Source organism: Microcaecilia unicolor, chromosome 8, assembly GCF_901765095.1.
Source record: "Microcaecilia unicolor chromosome 8, aMicUni1.1, whole genome shotgun sequence".
Lineage (NCBI taxonomy): Eukaryota > Metazoa > Chordata > Amphibia > Gymnophiona > Siphonopidae > Microcaecilia > Microcaecilia unicolor.
Genome location: NC_044038.1, coordinates 154,556,445 through 154,581,183, shown reverse-complemented (window position 1 = coordinate 154,581,183; position 24,739 = coordinate 154,556,445). Strand labels below are relative to the sequence as shown.

Genomic DNA, 24,739 nt, shown 5'->3' with positions numbered 1-24,739 from the left:
ACAGAGAGGTACAATTCCTCATAAGAGAAATAAGAATGGGAGTAGGTGGAGAGACAGGAGCGGAACAAAGGGCAAGGAAAGAGAAAGTGATGGAGAAAATGGAGGAGGACACTTCAGCCTGTTACACTACTTATCTTGTGGCCTACCAACCACCACTGATAGATGTATTAATACAGGGATATAGTGTATGATTAATTGTGATTAATACAAATCATACAGGTACAATAGATAAGAGAAGGTCCATCTCCAAAAAAGCAATCAAACTGAGAAAGTAAAGTAGTTTAGATTACCTTTCCAGTCATTTGTGTATATTAATCTTGACCAAAATTTGTGGATTCTGAAGCCCTCAGGAGTGGTGAGAGTCTCAGGCCTAGGGTCTTTCTATGTGGATCCCGACTCTGGTTCTCCAGTTTAAGGATCCAGCTGAGCTTATATGGGGGGAGTTTCAACATTGTACCTCATGAATGGGGATGACATTGATTTCAACCATGCTCTTTCCCTATTCCAGGCTTTATTTGATGCACAGAAAGAACTGCGTACTCACATCCCAAATTTCACCTTCAACCTGGGCTACTCAGGGAAATTCTTCCATACCGGTAAGGGGCTACAGCACTGCCTCGGTGGAATATCTCGGATGTGGTGGCTTTCTTGAAATGTAATATCTCAATTTAGGAATGTGCTTGCTAATAGTTGATATTTGTTAATTGACTTTCCAGAGTGGATACAAATAGATGAAGATCTAAGAGGTGTCAGATATCATTCCCATAAAAGAAAAATCTGTTTGCCGGTGATACTGGTTTTTGTCCTGTGAACTTTCTTGCCATGAGAAGTGCAGAGGTGTGGAACAGGATAGCATTTTGTGCACCTGATTTTAAGGGCTAGATTTAAAGATTGGGTGAAGACATATATAATGGGGAAATAAAGCCTGCCGCTTTCACTTTTTTTAATAAAATAATGTATCTTGTGCCTAAGGATGGGATTTCCTGTGGATTCTGAGAGGGAAATATTCCATGCAAAAGTAAGACCTTGCACCCAAACTGAAGTTGGGCAGAAATTCTGCTGGGAATGTGCAAATATTTCTCTTCCAGAAAGTGCTGGAAATTCAGTTGCTCTTTTGAAGTGTGCAGGAAAATGGACCTGCTGGCTTCTTACACTTGGGGGGTCTTTTACTAAGGTGTGCTAGCGTTTTTAGCTTGTGCTAGAAATCAGCTGGAGTTTAACGCTGAGATGCCCATAGGAATAAAATGGGCATCTTGGTGTTTAGCACCAGCTGATTTCTAGGTCGAGCTAAAAACGCTAACACACCTTGGTTTGCCCAGTCGAAGCCTCTTCCATTCTGTCATTTTAAAATTCTTTTGGTTTTGCTCATTCAAATTGAATTTGCAGCTCTTAAATATTTGTGTGCTTTTTACGACCACCATCCATCATTCCTATGTTACAAAAGAAGTTTGAACTATTTATAAATCATAAGTACTTTGTTGAAGATATACATAGGTATAATAAGACTATGGCCCCAGGCTTGGTTTAGCCATGAATTCCACTAAGATTTGAATTGTAAATGAAATTGCTCACCTTGCTAAATTTGAGCTCAAAGGTGAGTACATAGAGGTACAGTAGATATGTCATTGCCAAGATGTTTTGTTTTTTTAAATCTAGGAGCCTCTTTTACTAATCTGCTTTAATATGTTAAAGTATGTTAATACAAGTTAATTCACATGATGTAACACAAACCGTATTATTCTCACTGGGGCTTAGTTAATTAAGGAATAACTTTTTAAATAGTTTTTCTAGGTGTTACAAATTGCGTGACGGTATACACATTGTACAAAGTGCATTTGCTGAATGGTTGTCCACATTTTTATGTGGGCTTGCGCGTAAGAGCACCTGGGCAGAGCTCGGGCGGAGTTGTGATGTTCATATATATTTTATATCACATAGGGGCACACGCATAGAAACTTTGCACAAACCCGCTTTGGAGCAGATAACAATTTGTGCACTACTGGGGCTGATTCGGGGTACCATTTTATAAAGGTACATAAGCATTTATGGTGCCGTTATAAAAACGGGCGCTTTTTTGAAACTTGGACCTAAGAACAGGTTAGTACATGAGGCCTTACATTTGTGCCTGAGGCAGTGGAGGGTGAGGTCACAAGAAGTATCGGTGGGAGAAGTAGGATTGGGCCACTGACTACTCGTCCACTCCCACAGCGTCCCACAGGCCCCACTGTATACCTCTGAGAGTGCAATATACAGATCTGGATTCACATCGATAAAAATACAGGATTCATAATAGATTCTTACTGGCACATTCATGGCAAAGTTATTCCTGCCTCCATGTGGGTGTAAAATTGTGCGGCAGCTTCCCAGGGAGCTATTTTATGAAGTTTTTTTAGGCACAGATCTTTGCCTTTATAAGTACAGTATAGGCACCTGTGTGCCTTCACAGCTTAGGCATCCTGTTTTAACATTACCCTCCCTATGTACATGTTGGTACAGGAAAGTTCCCTGCTCTGACCTTTGAACAAGGAGTAAAACTGAATTTGTTTTTATTGAAAATGTCAATATATATTTTAGTAATGACATCATCAGACCCCCCCCCCCTTTTACTCCAGGCAATGTGAGATGCAATTGCTAAGATAAACACAAGAGGATTCTAAAAGTACAGAGTTGTTTTTTTTTTTCATAAATGATCACCAGGTCATCTTCAATTACTGTCATCTGAATTTTGCCAGTCAAAAGCTGTCCTTGAGCTGACACAGAGTCAACAGGGAAAGAGCTGAGTCTGAATTTGCTTTGTTAATTCTGTAGCTCTGAGGTAGGACCAACATGGAATGTATCTAACCCCCACCTCCTCTCTACTACCACCACCTTATATATACATTTTTAAAGCACCCCCTCAACTTTACTGTGGGAGAATTGGACTGGGACATGAAGAAGGGAGCAGGACGTTTAGGCACCAGGACTTTACTCATCTCCTGGCCTGATTTCTTTTCTCTCCGGTGCCCTATCTGCGCTTTTCCCCAATAGCGCCGCTGCTGCTCCAGCTCCTCAGTTGCCTGGGACTCGCTTTCCTCCGCAGGTCTTTCTGCCGGGGGCTCAATGGAGAGTAGCAAGAGTTGTTGCGCAGAACACAAGCAGAACAGCAGCATCGGCAAACTGTTGGGGATCACCCACCATCCCGCCGAACTTCACCACTGCAGAGCCTTGTAGCAGCAGCACTACAGCAGTGAGGGGCAGTAGGCAACCCCCAGCATTTTGCCGATGCTGCCACTATTGTGCTGATCATATTGTGCGCTGCTGCTGTGGAGCCCCGGCAGAAAGAGCTGCAGAGGAAGAAGGGCTGATGCAACTTCCTGTTTTCAGAAGGGGGCACTTGGTCAGAAGGAAAGGCCCGGTGCAGGCCAAGGCAGCATTTCAATACACTGCCGCTGCAGGGCAAAAACTTAAATAACAAAGTAAACTGGGAGGGGAGAGCTGTCAGCAATGTGGGAGAGATATTGAGTGGACGAGCAAGCGAGGGAGGGTGGAATTGAGGGAGGATGCGATCAGGAGGAGAGGCACATTTGAGAGAGAGAGAATGGGTGAAGGCACAGGGGGCACATGGAAAGAGAAAGAGAATGGGTGAGGGCATATGGAAAGAGAGAGAGAATGGGTGAGGGCATATGGAAAGAGAGAGAGAATGGGTGAAGGCACAGGGGGCACATGGAGGGAGAGAGAATGGGTGAAGGTACAAGGGGGCACATGGAGGGAGAGAGAATGGGTGAAGGCACAAGGGGGCACATGGAGGGAGAGAGAATGGGTGAAGGCACAGGGGGCACATGGGGAGAGAGAGAGAATGAATGGGTGAAGGCACAGGGGGCACATGGGGAGAGAGAGAGAATGAATGGGTGAAGGCACAGGGGGCACATGGGGAGAGAATGAATGGGTGAAGGCACATGGGGAGCACATGGACAGAAAGAGAGAGAGCATGAATGGGTGAAGGCACAGGGGGGCATAAGAGAGAGAATGGGTGAAGGCTCAGGGGTGAGGGGCACATATTAGGGAGAGAATGGGTGAAGGCCCCCGCCAAAACTGCAGTACCTGTTCAGTGGTTGGTGGGGTAGCTAAAGCCCTGCTGAAGAAATCCACTGCCCTTCCTCCTCTTACTGCCTCAGGAGTGAGGAAGTCAACAGGGTGCTCAGGGAGTGCTGGCATCGTGGCTGGAGGCACCCCACTGACTTCCTCACTCCTGAGGCAGCACAATGAGGAAGGAGGATGCTTTGGCAGTGGATTTCTTTGACTGGCTTCAGCATCCCCACCAGCAAAGGTGATATCTAATGTGAGGTGGGGAGGGAGAGTAAATGTATGACCCCCTCCATGAACAGCTGGCTAGGCCCCTAATCGTATGATTAAAGTTTTTAATTGAACTGCAACCCTAGTATTAAGAGGCAGCGCTGCAGAGACAACATAAAGGATGTGCTGCACCAGACTGCTCTGTGGGTTAACTGAGCCTGCTTAAGGTAACCGGGCAAATTTTAATGCTGTCAAAGTGTTCCTTATTTGGGGGGGGGGGGGCCTGGGAGAGTGATGCAGCAGGGCTGCCTGAGAATCCAGAAAATCCAGACTGACCCGATCCCTGAGCAGTCCAGATTTTTGGACTTCTACTGTACATCTCGTATATATTCATTGTGGAAATCCTGAAAACCAGGGTTGTGGACCTTGAGGATTGGATTTTAAAATCCCTGGACTAGTGTGAGTGATCACACCTTAGTTTGTGCATTTTCAGCCATGTGTACTACTGTTCTATAAGGAAAGTGGGCACCTACTTTTCTTTATTGTGTGGCTTAAGAAAGGCACCATAACCAGTGCCTATGGTGGGCTTCCTGTTATAGAATGATCCTCGCTGTGTGTATGAGACAGGTGCTTAGTTAAATAAGGCCTTTAATGTTTCTATGCTAGCATGTTCTTTGATTGTTTCTTCATGGTATCTGTAGCAGAGTGAGCAAGGACGGGCCTGGAGCCTTGAAAAACCACAACCACACAAGAGGTTTAAATATGAAAATAAAAATCACTTTATGTGCAGGGAAATGGGTGACCTGTTCCTTTCACAGGTCAGGAGAAAATAAACACAAAAAAATCAATATAAAGTTCTCTCCCATGGCCTGTTCTGGCAGGGCCACGGCGTGCACTAGTCTCCCTCTAAAGGCAGCACAACCAGCTTGTCTTGGGCCCAGAGTTAAAGTTCTGTCCTCCAGTGTTAAGCAAAATTGGGCCAGGCTTGGCCCTTAGTTCCAAGGATACTGTTTCAGCAGGGCTGCAAGATAAACTTGGCCTAGTGATTAGAGCTTCTGCAGTTTACACTTCCTTTGGTGGAGGCATAACTTGGAGTTTTTCTATCCTCTGGGCCACCCTGACTGCTCTATGCTTTTTATTCTGCCTTGACCACGCCCTCCCTGCTCCAGGCCATCTCTTACTTGTTCTGTGGCCTGCCTTTTAAGGTGGCTCTGTGACTGTGAGGGAGTGCTGTTAAGGGGAACAGTAATTTCCTATAGATTCCCTTATAGTCTCATTTCTGCATTTTCTGAAAATATTTTAAATGTCTGATCGCATATAGAAAGTCAACCAATCAAATACTATAACATGTTGATACTTGCATAGTCAAAGTTCTGCCTTTGGCCCATTAGGTACTGATGCAGAGGATGAAGGTGATGACCTGCTGCTTTCCTATGTCAGAGAGTTCTGGTGGTTCCCTCACATGTGGAGCCACATGCAGCCACACCTTTTCCACAATCAGTCTGTTCTGGCTGAGCAGATGTTGATGAACAAAAAGTTTGCTGTTGTGAGTATGGCCAGTTGCGGGTTGGGGATCAAAGAACAGGGCCGCCGAGACACACAGCTTTACCCGGGGTAGAACCAGACCGCTGCACACTGCCCCTCGTACTACTGCTCCCTCCCACCCGCCCCCTTACCTTTCTGTCTTCCTCCAAGGGGGGGCCCGGGCTCAGGCCCGGCCCCAGCAAGCCTCTTCCTGCCCTCTCCCTTGGTCTGTCCTCTTCTGCTCCTGTCTGTTCCGGGAGTTGGGACCCGGATGATTGCATTAATGCAATATCGCACTAATGCAATCATCTGGGTCCTGGGCGGCATGCAGGAACAGGAGAGGACAGACCCGGAAGCAGGCAGGCAGGAAGAAGCTTGTCAGCACTGGGCCCGGCCCTGGGGAATTTTGCCTGCCCCCCTCCCCCCCCCCCCCCCCCCCCCATCTCGGCAGCCCTGCCAAAGAAAGGTGGATGGTCTTCTGGAGGTTGTATAGTCAGATAAAAACATGACCAGAGGTCCATGAAGTTCAGCTTTCAGTACTTCATAGCTATGTATAGATAATAAGTTATTGCTGTGTCACATAGCTCTTGTTGGCAACTTCTAGATCAGCTCTTTCTGTACTAGATCTAGCTGGATTTCATAATTTATAACCATTTTACTTTCTTTTCCTGGCAGGAACATGGCATCCCCGCTGATATGGGGTATGCAGTAGCTCCCCATCATTCTGGGGTGTACCCAGTGCATATGCAGTTGTATGAGGCCTGGAAGCAGATCTGGGGTATTAAAATCACAAGCACGGAGGAGTATCCCCATTTAAAACCTGCTCGATACCGGCGAGGTTTTATCCATAATGGAATCATGGTAGGTGACACTGACAGAGTGATCTTTGCAGCCCCTTAACAATGAAACCTGCTGCGAGAGTTATGTAAAAGAGTGGGGAAATATGCCAATTTTAGAATCCATTCCTGTTTTATCACCTTTGGTGAATATAACTTGGGTCTTCTGACTAGATGGATTTTACTATATTTGCTAAGGTTATACAAAATAGTGGGCAAAGTTAGTCACCAGAATGATCCATGCTAAGTTAGTATTCTGTAAAGAGGGCTCCGCACGGAACATCCTTCATAGAATGCTAACTTAGTGCGTATTTCTTACCTAGCTGTGGGCGTGAACATTTATGCCATAAATGCTGGCACCCAACTCATGGTAGTTAGGTGTGCAAATGCAGGTATTCTATAACATTACTGTCCCGTCAGTGGCCGTGACCACCTTCAGACTTACCCTGTTTCTGGGAGTCAGTGTCTGTGCTGGCTTCTGCTTGTCTCTGTCTCTGTGTCTGTCCTAGGTTCTCTCTGGCTCTGTGTGCTGATTGCCCTACTGAACCTCACCTGTGTGGGCTATGCCTCTTCCAAGATGGCTGCCGCCTCTTCGTCTCTGCCAGTATCCACGATGGCTCCCGCTGTTACTTTCTATGGGATGCCTGTTCTGAGTGTCAAGCCTCTGTTTGGTTGCAAGGTGATTGCTGCAGCTGTAGCTCTGGTGTTGAGGGCTTTATTAATGACTTGGAGACTACAGTCCTGGCCTTTGCATCTGATCTCATCACATCTCATCTGATCTCATCTAAAGGTCCTGCTGTATAGAGTGCTCTGTACACAGTTTCAGTGTTTGCTCTGAGTGAGTTTCTATGTTTGTGTATACTAGCTAGCTTAGGCACCGTGTGGCTTGTAAGCCTGTGCATAGCTCTGCTAGTTCTCTGTGTTTGTTTCCAGTGTATGACTAGTTAGCTTAGGCACCGTCTGGCTTGTAAGCCTGTGCATAGCTCTGCTAGTTCTCTGTGTTTGTTTCAAGTGATAGACTAGCCAGCTTAGGCACCGTGTGGCTTGTAGCCTGTGCATAGCTCTGCTAGTTCTCTGTGTTTGTTTCCAGTGATAGACTAGCCAGCTTAGGCACCGTCTGGCTTGTAGCCTGTGCATAGCTCTGCTAGTTCTCCGTGTTTGTTTCCAGTGATAGACTAGCCAGCTTAGGCACCGTCTGGCTTGTAGCCTGTGCATAGCTCTGCTAGTTCTCCGTGTTTGTTTCCAGTGATAGACTAGCCAGCTTAGGCACCGTGTGGCTTGTAGCCTGTGCATAGCTCTGCTAGTTCTCTGTGTTTGTTTCCAGTGATAGACTAGCCAGCTTAGGCACCGTGTGGCTTGTAGCCTGTGCATAGCTCTCCTAGTTCACTGTGGTTGTTCCTAGTGTTAGACTAGCTGCCCTTGCTAGCCATTATCCCAGGGCTGTGTTTGTTCCTAGTGTTAGACTAGCCGCCCTTGCTAGCCACTATCCCAAGACTGTGTTTGTTCCTAGTGTTAGGCTAGCCCTCCTGCGGAGACAGTGACTTGAGCTAGCCGTCCTGCTAGCCACCTCCAGAGACAGTGTTGAATCCTGCCGACTGCCAGAACCCGGACAGACCCGGCTTGTCTGCCTTGCCTTCGCCTAGGTGCCAGGGGGCACCCCTGGACCTGTAAGTCCTACCGGCTGCCAGAACCTGAGGGCTCAACCCGAGGGGGAAGGCAGTCAAGTGTAGGTGAAGCCTAGATCCAGGGTGTTCCAGTTCCGCGGGTTCCGTTCCAGTGTGTTCCAGTCCAGCGGGTTCCACTCCCGTATGTTTCAGTCCAGTGGGGCCACTCCAGTGTGTCCAGTCCAGTGGGCCCCACTCCAGTGCGCACCCGTCCGGTGCGTTCCAGTTCCGAGTGTTCCGGTGTAGAACTCCAGTCCGGAGTTCCGGTCCAGTCTTATCTCCTCTCTACCTGGAAGGTGATTTTGCCTAAAGGACTCACAAACCCCGCGCTCCCGGGGAAGAAGCCTGAAGGTATGCCAAGGTCCTCGAGAGCGCGGCAAGCGCGAGAGGCGCGACAGGATGCAAAGGCCATGAGTTTGGCGAGATCATCAGTCCAGGTGGGCTTCATGCCCATAAGTCCGTGCCCTATGGACAATCCGAGGGGAAAGTCTGATTATTTTTTTTTTGATTCCAGGGACAGCCTAGTTTCTATTTTGGATCACGATTTAAAGCTGTGGGAATACCGAGAGGAACTTCTGTCGAATCCAGCCTTTTCGGCTACTCCTGAAGCAGCAGCGGAGAAGAAGCGTGTCTACCGGAGTCTGGGCCACTATAACCCAATTTCTAACCACTATAACCCAGTTTCTGACATGAATTCGGCCATCACGCTCCGTGAGTACCGCCTCAGACTTCGGGAAGACCCAGCTCTGTGGGATACTCCGGAGGCTAAGATCGAAAGAAGACGCCGGGAACGTTCTCCGCCCGGGTCTTTTCGACCACCTCAGCCGAGTAGCCGGCCGTACTATGGTGGGGTAGCTCTTCGTCGGGATCCTAGTCCACCGATGCTGAGTCCAGGTCGAGGAGGGTTTCCGGTGGAGCCTTGGAAGCCTTTCCGAGTGAAGCCTCCAGCCAAGCCGCTGAGGTCGGGCCGAGGGAGGCGTCGGACCAAGCCCCTGACCCCAGTTCAAGTAGCGCTGCCTCCTAAGCACCTGAGTCCAGTCCAGGGGATGCTTCATACTGAACCTCCAATTCCAGTCCAAGTAACGAGGAAGCTTAAGTCTCCGACTCCAGTCCGAGGGAAGCCTTCGATGGAGCCTCAGATTCCTGTGCAAGTGGCACTCCAGGGCGAGCCTCCAGTCCTCGTCCAAGTGGCACGCCCTTTGAAGTCTCCGAGGCCAGTCCGAGGAAGGCGTTTGATGGAGCCTCGGATTCCTATGCAAGTGGCGCTCCAGGTCGAGCCTCCAGTCCTCGTCCAAGTGGTGCACCCTTTGAAGTCTCCGAGTCTAGCCCGAGGGAAGCCTTCGATGGAGCCTCAGATTCCTGTGCAAGTGGCGCTTCGGGTCGAGCCTCCAGTCCTCCTTCAAATGGCACGCCCTCTGAAGTCTCCGAGTCTAGCCCGAGGGAAGCTTTCGATGGAGCCTCAGATTCCTGTGCAAGTGGCGCTTCGGGTCAAGTCTCCGGTTCTTGTTCAAGTGACCCGTCCAGTCAAGCCACTGAGTCCAGTTCGAGGGGGGCTTCTAACCAAGCCTCCGGTGCCAGTCCACAGGGTGGTTCAGGTGGCACCTCCGCTTCCGGTCTGGAGGGTACCTCCAATCAAGCTCCGAAGCCCAGTTCGAGGGGCGCTTCAGATCGAGCCTCCGATCCCTGTCCAAAGGGTGTGTTCTGCCAAGCCTCAGTTAAAGTTACGTCCCTGCCAGGAGGCAGAGGGCGTCACGAGTTGCAAGTCCAGTCAAGATGCTGAGTCTGGACCGAGTTGCAAGTCCAGTCAAGATGCTGAGTCTGGATCGAGTTGCAAGTCCAGTCAAGATGCTGAATCTGCACCGAGTGCAGAGGTCAGCCAAGATATTGAGTCTGCTCTTGAGGATGAGATGACGTTCCAAGAGGACTATGAGAGACCTTGTTTTGATTCAGCCTGGGAGAAGACCTCCGAAGCAATGGCTGAGAGAAGGTGTGTTCAACGGCTGGAGGCCCGGAGAGAACCATTTTCTGCATTTCAGCCTGCTAGCATGCTCTGGGGATACCAGGGCCGTCGCTTCTTGAACCCTGCTCGGCAGACGCCGCCCGAAGCTAATGTTAGAGAGACGTTCCAGTCCGGCCAGAGGGGTGCGTCCAGCCCTGCAGCTGAATCTCTTCCAAGTTCCAGTTCTAATCAAGATGCTGAGCCTGTTCCGAGTTCCAGTTCCAGCCAGGAGGCTGAGTCCGTGTCCAGTTCCGACCAAGATGTTGAGGTCGTCCTAAGTTTCAGTGTTCGTCAGGAGGCTGACTTTCTGCTGAGTTCCCGTTCCAGTCAGGCTCCTGAATCCAGTTCCAGTCAAGGGGTTGAGGCCAACCCGGGTGCTAGTTCCAGATCCATTTCTGTTCAAATTTCTAGCTCCTGTCACGATGGGAATGCCACTTTGAGCCTCAGCCCAGCTTCTGATGTCAGCTGGGGTAGTGATTCCAGCCCTGTTCCTGTCATGTCATGGATTTGCCAAGAGATTCAAGACATTGTGGGTTCCCTCAAGAGAGGGTTACTTTTGAATTGTGTTCCTCTTGATGCATCCATGTTCCTGAGATTGCCCCGTGGTGACTCGAAGGAGCTTCCTGGTCACAAGTTCTACTTTTGTCTGCCAGTTTGAACTTCATTGTGACTTTCAGCCCAGTGATCTATGTCTGGCTTTTGAGACCTATCAGGAAGTTTCACCATAGTTACCCCTGGATACCTGACCGCCTCCGGGAGGCCGAGAAGGGGGTCTTGAGGAGGGGATACTGTCCCGTCAGTGGCCGTGACCACCTTCAGACTTACCCTGTTTCTGGGAGTCAGTGTCTGTGCTGGCTTCTGCTTGTCTCTGTCTCTGTGTCTGTGTCTGTCCTAGGTTCTCTCTGGCTCTGTGTGCTGATTGCCCTACTGAACCTCACCTGTGTGGGCTATGCCTCTTCCAAGATGGCTGCCGCCTCTTCGTCTCTGCCAGTATCCACGATGGCTCCCGCTGTTACTTTCTATGGGATGCCTGTTCTGAGTGTCAAGCCTCTGTTTGGTTGCAAGGTGATTGCTGCAGCTGTAGCTCTGGTGTTGAGGGCTTTATTAATGACTTGGAGACTACAGTCCTGGCCTTTGCATCTGATCTCATCACATCTCATCTGATCTCATCTAAAGGTCCTGCTGTATAGAGTGCTCTGTACACAGTTTCAGTGTTTGCTCTGAGTGAGTTTCTATGTTTGTGTATACTAGCTAGCTTAGGCACCGTGTGGCTTGTAAGCCTGTGCATAGCTCTGCTAGTTCTCTGTGTTTGTTTCCAGTGTATGACTAGTTAGCTTAGGCACCGTCTGGCTTGTAAGCCTGTGCATAGCTCTGCTAGTTCTCTGTGTTTGTTTCAAGTGATAGACTAGCCAGCTTAGGCACCGTGTGGCTTGTAGCCTGTGCATAGCTCTGCTAGTTCTCTGTGTTTGTTTCAAGTGATAGACTAGCCAGCTTAGGCACCGTGTGGCTTGTAGCCTGTGCATAGCTCTGCTAGTTCTCTGTGTTTGTTTCAAGTGATAGACTAGCCAGCTTAGGCACCGTGTGGCTTGTAGCCTGTGCATAGCTCTGCTAGTTCTCTGTGTTTGTTTCCAAGTGATAGACTAGCCAGCTTAGGCACCGTGTGGCTTGTAGCCTGTGCATAGCTCTGCTAGTTCTCTGTGTTTGTTTCAAGTGATAGACTAGCCAGCTTAGGCACCGTGTGGCTTGTAGCCTGTGCATAGCTCTGCTAGTTCTCTGTGTTTGTTTCAAGTGATAGACTAGCCAGCTTAGGCACCGTGTGGCTTGTAGCCTGTGCATAGCTCTGCTAGTTCTCTGTGTTTGTTTCCAAGTGATAGACTAGCCAGCTTAGGCACCGTGTGGCTTGTAGCCTGTGCATAGCTCTGCTAGTTCTCTGTGTTTGTTTCCAGTGATAGACTAGCCAGCTTAGGCACCGTGTGGCTTGTAGCCTGTGCATAGCTCTCCTAGTTCACTGTGGTTGTTCCTAGTGTTAGACTAGCCGCCCTTGCTAGCCATTATCCCAGGGCTGTGTTTGTTCCTAGTGTTAGACTAGCCGCCCTTGCTAGCCACTATCCCAAGACTGTGTTTGTTCCTAGTGTTAGGCTAGCCATCCTGCTAGCCCTCCTGCGGAGACAGTGACTTGAGCTAGCCGTCCTGCTAGCCACCTCCAGAGACAGTGTTGAATCCTGCCGACTGCCAGAACCCGGACAGACCCGGCTTGTCTGCCTTGCCTTCGCCTAGGTGCCAGGGGGCACCCCTGGACCCTCATTCCTGCTGTTCCTGTAAGTCCTACCGGCTGCCAGAACCTGAGGGCTCAACCCGAGGGGGAAGGCCGTCAAGTGTAGGTGAAGCCTAGGTCCAGGGTGTTCCAGTTCCGCGGGTTCCGTTCCAGTGTGTTCCAGTCCAGCGGGTTCCACTCCCGTATGTTTCAGTCCAGTGGGGCCACTCCAGTGTGTCCAGTCCAGTGGGCCCCACTCCAGTGCGCACCCGTCCGGTGCGTTCCAGTTCCGAGTGTTCCGGTGTAGAACTCCAGTCCGGAGTTCCGGTCCAGTCTTATCTCCTCTCTACCTGGAAGGTGATTTTGCCTAAAGGACTCACAACCCCGCGCTCCCGGGGAAGAAGCCTGAAGGTATGCCAAGGTCCTCGAGAGCGCGGCAAGCGCGAGAGGCGCGACAATTACACCTAATTTCTGGGAACTCCTCTGACCTGCCCATGCCCCTCCTATGTCCACGCCTCCTTAGGTGCACATGTTATAGAATAGGGCGTAGGGCAGATCCGTGAGTAACTCCTGGTTACTGCCAATTAAGTGCTTATTAAGTCCAACAATTGTTAGCACCTAATTGACTGATTAGTTTATGCGCAGTTCTAGGATCCAAGCCCAAATTTGGGCAACCCATACAGAATCCAGTGGAACATGCACTCTATTTGTGACTGGTCATGGGTCAGGTCATTTTCATCTTTCAAGTTGCGCTTACAGTCCATAGTTCTTTGTACCTGTGTGTGGAGGGGGGAGGCAGAAGGGGCACAAACTGTCTAAAAGGAAATATCTCATGGGGAGTTTTTCTTTGCAAATGTAGGCCAGCAGGTGCAAAGCATACTTTCCATCCTCTGACCTAACCCTGTTCACTTTTTACTGCTGTGAAACTGTGTGAATATCCTTACCCACAATAAAAGAAACAGCTATTTTCAAGTCACGTTGTTACGTGGCTAAATACACCTTTGCCCACATAAAATCTCATGAATCTAGTGAGAAGGGACGTACAAAGAAATGAAAGAGATCTAGCTTGGATTTTGAGTTTGGGTCCTGTAGACCTTTGGTTTTGGGGGTGAGAGCATCATGGCTACTGGTTTTGTACTCTTAGCCCTGGGTCAGTAGTGATAAAATTGAGCTATAGCTTTACTAGAGACCACCCTTGTGTGTAATTCACAACCACATCAACTGCCTTAGTCCCACACAGAAGCTGATCTACATAAACGGCTTGATCCACTCAAATAACATTTTAGCCTCTGGAGGGCAACAGTGGAACAGCAGAGATTAGGAAAGCGTTTTAACACCATAGGAGCCAACTTTTTAAAATGATTGGGGTGCTAAACCCAATGGAAATGACCCCTCCTTGGACACAGTCAAAGAGTTTTCTCAATATTAGAGGTGCTCAAGCACCCACAAAACTGGTTCCTATATTCAGCACAATGGTAAAAGATCAGTCTGAGAGAAGAAAAAAAAAAAAGATGTGTGGATCAGCCAGAAGAAAGTGCCATGAAGATGCCCCTGAACACCTTTCATACCACGTTCCATATCCACAAATGCCCATATACCCAAATGTAGAATCTCTGCAGGCTTCAATGTTGATTTGGCCAGGTTTTAGCAACACTTCCCTGTTTCTGCAGGCTCAATGCTTGGTCTCTCTTGGCAGGCAGTAAGAATGACATTTTTGTGGTCACTTGAGAATTCTCCGCCTCTGTTATTATCTATGAGTGATTTTTTTTGTTAACACTTGTAAATCTCCATTCCTGTTTTTCACAAACAGTAGCAATGATACTTTTTTTCAGCACCATCTGACTTTGTACAAAACAGAATTATTTTGATTTTTGTTGCCTCCTGGATTTTTTTTTTTTTTAAACTGGCCTGTATTCTCTGGAATGGCTGTCTGGCCTTTTGGTGCATTCATTCTTCCAAGATAGTATCACATGATGAAATGATCCTCTGTCCACTGTCAAACAATACATCAAGCAGCTGTGGAGAGCATTGATTACAAACCCCAGAAACATGTCCAGTCACACATTCCAACAACTCTGTATGAATTTAAGGCCCTAATTTTCCAAGCCCTTTTCCTGTCTGATACATGCATAAACCGTGTATTATCCTGACACTGTCACAGAGGCCAAGATGCATCAACCAAACGTAAAAGAATGTAAAATGTAAAAGTTCTTACCGAATTTGAAAAAACGAAGAATGCACTAAAAAAAACACCTCAGAAATGTTCGGTGTGGTATTCAAAAGTCAGATGCATGAATACCTTTGGTAAAGTGTCGGTATGTTAAAAAAAAAAAAAAGTGCCTATGGACGTCCTTTAAGGACAGCCCCCCCTCCCCGCCCGAGGTCGCCGCTACTCCCAGCACTCCCCTGCATTAAAAAAATCGTGATTTTAGGCAGCCCCGGCCTCCCTCCCTTCCTTCCTCCTTTCCTTCCTTCGTCCAGGAACGAAAGGAGGGACGTCCGAAGACTCTTCAGCGAAGAGGATCAGCTGTTCTTGCCCTCCCAGCGTCTTCACAGAGAGGTGAGAGGCGCTGCGAGGGCCCGGTAAGACAAGGGGGGGGGGGCTGGTGGAGGGGGAGAGCGGCGGCGATGACCTCGGGGGGGGGGGCGGTGGGGGCAGGGCACGGGGCGGAGGATGGCGAGAGCTGTTTTGAAAGAGAGCAAGGAAGGGAGGGAGGGGGGCCGGGGCTACCTAAAATCACAATTTTTTTAATGCAGGGGGGAGCGGGGAGCAGCGGCGACCTCGGGTGGGGGGGGGGGGCAAGGATGCCCACAAGGACGTGTTATGACATGTCTGTATGACAGTTCCGGCCTTACCGACAGCTCTGACCACACATTAAATATATCGCGGTAAATGCGTCGGTGCAATCGTCGGTATGGTTAGTCCATCCCGAATCGTCCACATTACAATGGTAGTTACTCATTTGTATTCCATTTTCGTTACCTGCTAACCGCCGTCGGAAAAAAAACGTTTAGTGCATGCCACGGTTTACTACTTGTTCGTTAATGGCTCGTTATTGGCTCGTCAAAGGCTCGTAAAGTTTAGTGCATCTGGCCAGAGGACCAGTTTTCCTTGCCAATTTGGCATTTGGGCACTGGTGGATTAAGGGGACTACCCCTCCTAATTCCCTACAGTGAAGTGCTGCTCAAAAGCAGTTGTTTATCAAATCCTAAACGTGCTTCATAATAGGTGTAACTCCTGTTGTTAACCTTCTAGGATATAGACGTTCAGTTCTCTTCTGAAATAGTGAATAAACGTGTATTTACCTGCCACATCCTTATCCTATCCATAACACAGCCAGACCATGCCCTCTTTCCATTTGCATGTTCTTGGGTTTGGTATGTGCATATCCTGGCTTTGTAAAATGGGGACTTGGACTTTTATGCAAGATAAACATTTAAATGCCAGTTAAGTTGCAAGGATAAACGATTATGTGCCAGTACACACCCATTTATGTTGCCATCGTACATATACACATGTATATGTTGGCTTTGAACACATCACTGTTTTCTACAGGCCTGATATTCAGCCAGCAGCGATGAATGTTTTGCTGACTACTGCCTGCATTAAACCCGGAAATTCAATGCCAGGCCATGTCTGGCCACCAGCTGTGAATTTCTGGGTTTTCAGAGTTGGCTAAAGCACAATATTCAGCACTTAACCAGCTATGGGTTACCGCATAAAGATGGGACTTATTATATGGTCCTATTTATGCAATTAACCTGGCCAGTTAAGTTTTTAGAAACTTGAGTGAGAAGAAATCCCCTGATGAACTATCCTGATAGCTTCAGTGGCCCTAAACCTCTGTAGAGCCACCCCATCTGTTACTAGCTTGTAAATAAATACAATCCAGAATGTAACAATATAAGTTAGACATGACTTATCTTTTCTAGATGTGTATGATAGCGTACAACAGTCTTCCATTAAGTATCTTTGGCTTCTGTAATCAAATGTGTCTTCACCTAGCCTTTTCTGTATCATCTACAGTGTCAGGGCTATCCTAACTATTAGGCAAGAATAGGTGATCATCTAGGATCACCTAAACTTAAATGGCTGCATGTGTATGGATGTGTCAAGTGATGCTTAGATGGTGACTCCAGCTGTGATGAACTAGGGCTAGTGCCAGGCAGAGTTGTACGGTCTGTGTCCTGTATATTGCAGTCCAGTTTAGGATGGGCTGGAAAGGGCTTCAACAGCAACTTCAGTGGTTGGAATGTGAGGACAGTGCTGGGCAGACTTTCACGGTCTGTGTCCCACAAATGACCAGACAGATAGGGGCTTCAACAGCAACTCCAGTAGTTGAAAGGTAAGAACAGAGCCAGACGGACTTGTATGGTCTGTGTCCCCAGAAACGCCATAATATTCATTGTTGATTTAATCATGAATTGATAATGAGTGTGACTGTTGGGCAGACTGGATGGACCATTCAGATCCTTTTTTGCTGTCACTTATATTAGGACAGCAGTTTCTTGGGGACAGCAAAGAGCTGCTGCAGTCAAAGCAAAACAATAAGTCAAAGAACCATCAGCAAATACTTTAACCTGCCCTTTTATAGGATGTTTGTTTGATGACCCTGATTGCTGAGTTTAATTATCAAAGTCTTGGGGGGGGGGGAGGGGAGCAGGCTTAGGCCAAGAAAGTTAATTGAGGGGGCAGGGTCTCGGGCTGAAGGTTAACCCACTACCCCATACACTGGCTGTGCACAGTGTATCTCTTCCTATCTGTTGTTTACTCCAGGGCTCATTAACTGTTCTTTCTTCTATCTTCCTTGCAGGTTCTTCCCCGCCAGACCTGTGGCTTGTTCACTCACACCATCTTCTATAATGAATACCCAGGTGGTTCAAATGAGCTGGACAAGATCATTAACAGGAGGGGAACTGTTCCTGACAGTGCTGCTGAACCCTGTGAGTGCGGCTGCATTTACAGATTCTGTTAAAGCCAAAAGACCTATGCCAGGAAAGGATCTGCACTGATCCAGCTTCTTTCAGTAAAACACTTCGTTTATTAGATATGCTAAACTGCCTATTCTGAGGCATAGGACTAAGTGTACAATTTAAAAGCAAAAAAACAAACAAAAAAAAAGGAATGCCAAATATCAGACTGGAAAGATCATTTCAGTCATACAAAGGCTACATGGTGACTGTTCACCCAACTACTACTACTAACCACTCCCAGGGCAGCAACCCCAAACCTAACTCACACAAAGCTCCTCTAAAGCTTCCTTAAATACTTTTTCAATGGTTGCATATACAGAAGTAGAAAGCATTGAGCAGTTAGCCAGTGAAGCTGTTGAGCCACTTCATTGGCAAAACAATTTCCAATTCACTTGATTTATTAGTTTGATATCCTGTGCTGTCATTTAAACTCCAAGGGCCGCAGAAGTTAGCCCGGTTAACTCCCACAGTCGGCACTGATCCTGGATTTTCAATGCATGCGGTTCATACTTAATCGACCAAGCCGCTATTTAGCAGTCAGGTTTGAACCGACCAAAGGCCTGGTATTCACGCTGCCAAATATGGCTGTCAAACTTAGCCAGCAATGTGCTGAAAACCACTTAGCTGCTAACTGCAAATTTTCAGCAGGTCATGGCTAGCCATGTCCCGCTGAAAATTCACAAATTGTCAGTTATGGGGCATTTAAGCAGCCAGGTGCCCCTAACAGTTAAATGCTTTTGAATATCGGGGGGGGGCGGGGGGGGCAGTGGGTAATAAATGTTAACATCCCAGCCTGCTGGAGTGGCCTAGTGGTTAGAGCAACCACCTGAGAACCAGAGACGTCTGCATTCAAGTGCCACTGCTTATGGTGTTAGGATAGTCAGGGGGCAATTCTATTACTGGGCGCCCCCTTTTAGGTGTTCTGATACCGCATGTTGAGAGCCTATTCTGTAATGGCAGTTGGGCACCCAGATCTGGCATCAGCATGCCTAACATTCCCATGCCCGCAGTTACACCACCCACAGACCTGGCATAACTGCAGTTACAACACCCACAGAACTGGCATATCTGCAGTCGCATAAATGTGACAGGGATGTACATAACTTACAGTGCTCTGTAATTTACACATACAAGTGGGAGATGTGCCTGTGTGTATTCCCTTGCATGTATTCATTATCCCCCAGATTTTATAAAAGTCATCCAAATTTGGGTGCGCAGGACAGATGCATTCATAAATTAATTGACAAGCCAATTCAGATTATTGGCATTAATTGGCACTAATTTAGATTTATGTGTGCATCTGCCTACATGTTGTTTTATAACGCTGGATGCCCAAAGTATGTCATGTGCAACCTGAAAGGGGGTGTGGCCATGGGAGGGGCATGGGTGGGTTAGAGGTGTTCCAACTATTTAAGTGCAGTATTATAGAGTTCCAGGGTAGTGCACCCAATGTGCACATCAGAATTTACACCAGGTTTCAACAGGTGTAAGTCCTCACACCCAAAGGGTGTGCCGAAGTTGGGCGGAGGAAACGGCACTAAGAGCTATTCTATAAAAGTGCTTGGCACAGAGCACCCTTTATAGAATACAAGTTTACGCGAATCTTTCCAGTGCCTAAATTTGGACGCCATTTACTGAATCCGACCCTATGCGACTTATTCACACCCTTTACAGAAGAGCGCTTAGATGCCCTGCTGACATGCGTAGTATTCTGTAAATTCATGCCAGTGTTGTAACCAGACCTACTATTTTGGGTGGGCCCGGAGTTACCTTGGATGGGGCCCTTACATGCCTCCCCCCATAGATAGTGTTTTCTACCTTCCTCTCAGTCCCCTCCTCGCATTCAACACCTCTTTCTCTCTCCCCAATCCCCTGCCTTTGGACCAGTTGAGCTTAAGGATTTACACCAGTTTTTGGCAGGCGTAAGGCTTCGCACCACGACTACAAACATTCTGTGGAATCAGCCTCATTGTTTTCAAGTAGTCTAGGATTTTATGGTACTTTCATTTTGATTGGATTTTCTAATGTTTGTAGTTTTAAGTTTTTTTTTAATACCCTCATCTGTGGAATCGGAAAGAAGTAGGGAGATCGTGGATGCCTGTCAAAGTGCCTTGCTCAGACAAATGGTGACGGAACCCATGAGGGAAGGGTCGATGCTGGATCTAGTGCTCACGAATGGGGGTAGTGTTTCCAATATCCAGGTGGGTGACCACCTATGTAATAGTGATCATCACACCGTATGGTTTGAAATAAGAGCAAAGGCTGAGTGCAGACGCACAAAACTCAAAGTACTGGATTTCAGACATCCTGATTTTGATAAAATGGGGGAATACCTGAAGAAGGAGCTGTTGGCATGGGAAGGCGCAGAAGGTGTGGAAAAACAGTGGTCCAAGCTAAAGGCTGCTCTAAATATGGCGACTGATGTTTTTGTGAGGAAAGTAAACAAAAACAAGAGAAGCAGGAAGCCTAAATGGTTCTCCAAAGAAGTAGCTGAAAAAATAAGAGCAAAAGTGGCTTTGTTCAAGAAATACAAAAGAAAGCAATGAGAGGATCATGGAAAAGATTATCTGATTAATCTTAAAGAAGCAAAGAGGGAAATACGGCTAGCGAAAGCGCGAGCGGAAGAAAAAATGGCTAAGATGTAAAGTGAGGTGACAACATTTTTTCAGATATATTGGAGAAAGGAGAAGAGATGGGAATGGAATTGCGAGCCTGAATGAGAATGGCCTATGTGGAGAGTGATGAATATAAAGTGAACGTGCTAAACAATTATTTATCTCGGTGTTCACGGAGGAAAATCTTGGAGAAGGACCGCGGTTGGCTGCCAAGGGAACATCTGGGAATGGAGTGGATACTGCGCAGTTTACGGAAGAAAGAGTTTATAAACAGCTCGAGAATCTGAAGGTGGACAAAGCTATGGGGCCAGATGGGATATATCCCAGGATACTGAAGGAGCTCAGGGAGGTCCTGGCGGGACCTCTTAGAGAGTTATTTGATAGATCTTTAGAGATGGGAGAGGTTCCATGGGATTGGAGACAAGCGGATCTGGTCCCTCTTCACTGGCTTTACCAAAGGAAAATCCTGCCAAACGAATCTTATTGACTTCTTTGACTGGGTGACCAAAGAACTGGATGAAGGACGTGTGCTAGATGTAATCTACTTGGACTTCAGCAAAGCCTTTGATATGGTCCCCCAGAGAAGTGGTGAACTGGATAAGAAACTGGTTGACATACAGGTGGCAGAGGGTGGTGGTAAATGGAATCCGCTCGGAGGAAAGGAAGGTGAGCAGTGGAGTTCCTCGGGGGTAGGTGGTGGGGCCTATTCTGTTTAATATATTTGTGGGGAGATATTGCTGAAGTGTTGGAAGCAGGGCCGGTCTTAGACCGAGGCGGCCGCATAGGACCTTGCGCTTAAGGGGGCCCCGCGCAGTACGCCTCAACTCTGCCTCCAGGCCCACCCATCCAAGCCTGTCGCTGCCTTGTCTCCCGCGGCTCCGGGTACAGCTGTCTGGGAGGCAGCGATCAGCGTTGCCTGCCAGTGCCTGCCCTGAAATTGTGCTTCTCCCCAGGCTCCACCCTGCTCTTTTTTTCACTCATCGTGCAGCTATGCCATTCACACAGGCAGCTCCACTCCCCTCCCCTCTGCCGCGTCCATCCGGCCCTCTCTGATGCACTTTCTGTTTAGTAGGGCCGGATGGACGTGGCAGAGGGGAGCGGAGCTGCCTGTGTGAATGGCAGCGCTTTGTGACGAGTGAAAAAAAGAGTGGGGCGGAGCCTGGGGAGAAGCACAATTTCAGGGCAGGCACTGGCAGGCAACGCTGATCGCTGCCTCCTGGACGGAGAGTAAAAGGGTTAAACGCGCGGGGTGGGGCAGGAAGGAACAGAGAGGAGGGCTGTCGGGAAGCTGAGGAGGGCAGGGAGAATCGCTGTACATGGATGGGAGGGGAGGGCAGGGGTACAGAACAGATCGCTGGACATGGAGGGGGAGGGGGGGGGAGGGCAGGGGGAGAGAAGAGATCGCTGGAGAGGAGGGGGAGGGCAGGGGAGAGATGAGAATTGCTGGACATAGATGGAGGGAGCAGGGGAGAGAGGAAATTTGTTGGAGATGGATGGAGGAGAGGGCAGGGGAGAATGGAGAGTTGCTGTGCATGGATGGAGGGGAGGGCAGGGGGAGAGAGAAGAATTGCTGGACATGGATGGATGAAGGGGAGGGCAGAAGAGAGAGGAGAATTGCTGGACATGGGTGGATGGAGGGGGTAGGGGAGAGAGGAAATTTGCTGGATATGGATGGATGGAGGAGAGGGCAAGGGAGAATGGAGAGTTGTTGGACATGTGGATGGATGGAGGGGAGGGAAGTCAGGAAGGAGATGCACATGGATAGAGGGGAGGAAAGAGAGGAGAAATGCAGGACATGGATGGAGTGGAGGGCAGGGAATAGAGGAGAAATGTTGGACAAGGATGAAGGGAAGGAAAGACAAAGGAAGGAGATGCACACGGATGGAGTGGAAGGGAGCGAGGAGAAATGCTGGACATGGATGGAGGGAAGGGAAGACAGGAAGTAGATGCACATGGATGGAGGGAAGGGGAGGGGACTGAGGAGAAATGCTGGATATGGATGGAGGGAAAATTGCTGAATTTAAGGATTGGATTGGAACGCTTTGAGGGCAGACGTTGAAACTAGAGAATGATAGGGACAGGGATACAAATGATAGGACGCATAAGGACACAGGAGGATGGTGGACATGGTGAAAGAAAAAATATCAAATGGAAAGAAGACTGCATAAAACAGAAGACACTGGGACCAAAGCTAATAGAAAAACTAAATGCTCAGACAGCAAAGGTAGAAAACATTTTTTTATTCAGAATTTATTAATTGGAATATGTCAGCTTTTGGAAATGTGCATCTGTCACATTTTGCATGTAAGTTTCAATTTTTCGAGTATTGCTGCATGCTGAGTCTGACTTCTTGAGGTAACTTTCCAGTTCAGTATTTTGCTTTCATATCTGTTGTGTCATGTGTTTTTCATGTGTGATCAAGGTGCAGTATTCTGCTAGTGTGTAGTATTTGCAGCCCTTTTTGTTTTGTTTTGTTTTTCATTAGGTAGTGTATTGGTGTTTTACAGCCCGGTGTAATTATAGTGCTGCCTTTCCACGCATAAGGTTGTAGCTCGTCCTGTCCTTGAAATTAGTGCTGTTATGGTTTGGTAAGGTTATGAGTGTGTTTTTGCACATTTGTGTATATTGTTTTGCAGTGGACAGATTGTGTGTTGGCCTTACTGAAGTGGTACCAAAACATCAGAAAGGGCGTAGAACCTAAATCATGACACACTACCTCTTGAAGGATCTACATATGGTCGTTAATAAAAGGAGCTCATTTGTTGCTTGTATCATATATTTTAAAACAATTTTAATACCTTGGGGTGGAGCTAGGGTGGGTGGGGCGGGGCTAAGAGTGGAGCTAGGTGGGGCGGGGCTAGGATGGGGCCCCACCAAGTTGGTCTGCACAGGGCCCCACACTTGCTAAGACCGGCCCTGGTTGGAAGGAAGGGTTTGCCTTTTTGCGGATGACACGAAAATAGCCAATAGAGTGGATACCCTGGAGGGAGTAGAAACGATGAGAAGGGATCTCCGAACCTTAGAAGAATGGTCGAGGGTCTGGCAGTTAAAATTTAACTGCATAGCAGAACACCTGAGCAACTTACATCATCAGAAGATGGAGGCCCCACTGGTTGCTCATTGGACACAAATGAAACACGTTGATACAGATCTTCGGTTTGTGGTTTTATTTCAGAATCAGTGTACTACGGGGGGGGGGGGGGTGAAATAATGTCCACCTTGTTACACAGAGAACAACAATTTATATATCACTGGCACACGGTCAGTCCTACGGGTTTGAACAAGGAGTTTGGGGGTCTATCACATACTTCTGATAAAAGCTATAAAAGAGAGGGTGGGGCAAACTAAACTTCTGCGCATGCACCGGTGTTTTCTGCCAGTTGGGAGTGTGAGAGAGCAGCTCTAGCTACAGGTTTGCTTGACATTATTAAAATTGAGAAGCTATTATTAACGCATTTATATATGTTTATTATACAAGACAGGTTTTTTTGTGACTCATGAATGTTAGGGTTTTGTTTTTTATTTTACGTTATTGTTTAGACACTACAGATACTGGTTCCACTGATTACACAAGGATAGCGAAACATGCCAGCATGTCAGGGAACAAGAAACAACAGTATTGATATGGAACTGAAGCTCTGACAAGAGAATTCTTGTTTTAATCACTTTTTCTACCTTATGTTTTTTTCACCTTATATTTACATTCATGGTCTTCGTGGGCTACCACCGAACGCTGAGAAAGCCTACAGCCATCGTTTCAATAAGATAAGTGACTTTAATCCATTAAGCCCATATGTTATTAGCACTGTGGGGGCTATAGTTGATTATAGCTCCAGTTCAGTTCATTAGACAGGGTAGGAGGCGGTGGTGTGATGATGCTGGACGGGCTTAACACTATAATTAACTACCAGTCAGTTCGAATGACAGCCCAGTAACTGAAGCACTATTTGCATATTAAAAAATAATTTTAAAACAATTTTTCTTTAGGGATATACTAGTTTGGATTTCTGGTAATTTTTGTAGTTAAAATTTAATGCCAAGAAGTGTAGAGTGATGTACTTGGGGTGCAGAAACCCAAAAGAGAGATAGCGAATAGGAGGGGAGAGATTAGTAAGCTTGACTCAGGAGAGAGACCTTCGGGTGTTGGTGTCTGAGGATCTAAAGGTGAAGAAACAATGCGACCAGGTGATGGCAGTGGCCAGAAGGATGCTAGGCTGCGTAGAGAGGGGCATAACCAGCAGAAGAAAGGAGGTGTTGATGCCCCTCTACAAGTCGTTGGTGAGGCCCCACTTGGAGTATTGTGTTCCGTTTTGGAGACCGTATCTTGCTAAAGATGTAAAAAGACTGGAAGTGGTGCAAAGAAAAGCTACAGAAATGGTATGGGATTTGCGTTGCAAACCATACAAGCTGACCTGAACATGTATGCCTTAGAGGAAAGGAGAAACAGGGATGACATGATACAGATGTTCAAATATTTGAAAAGTATTAATCCGCAAATGAACTTTTTTCGGAGACGGGAAGGCGGTAGAACTAGAGGACATGAATTGAGGTTGAAGGGGGGCAAACTCAGGACTCATGTCAGGAAATATTTTTTCACGGAG

General features: G+C 47.6%; 1 protein-coding gene across 1 annotated transcript in view; it reads left to right on the top strand.

The window, feature by feature from the left end:
- NDST1 (N-deacetylase and N-sulfotransferase 1) overlaps window positions 1-24,739 on the top strand; it is a 229,583-nt gene that overhangs the window by 162,792 nt on the left and 42,052 nt on the right. The window contains 5 exon segments of the mRNA XM_030212418.1: window positions 509-596; window positions 5,664-5,818; window positions 6,472-6,657; window positions 17,364-17,456; window positions 17,458-17,493. Coding sequence (XP_030068278.1) covers window positions 509-596; window positions 5,664-5,818; window positions 6,472-6,657; window positions 17,364-17,456; window positions 17,458-17,493 — 558 coding nt within the window.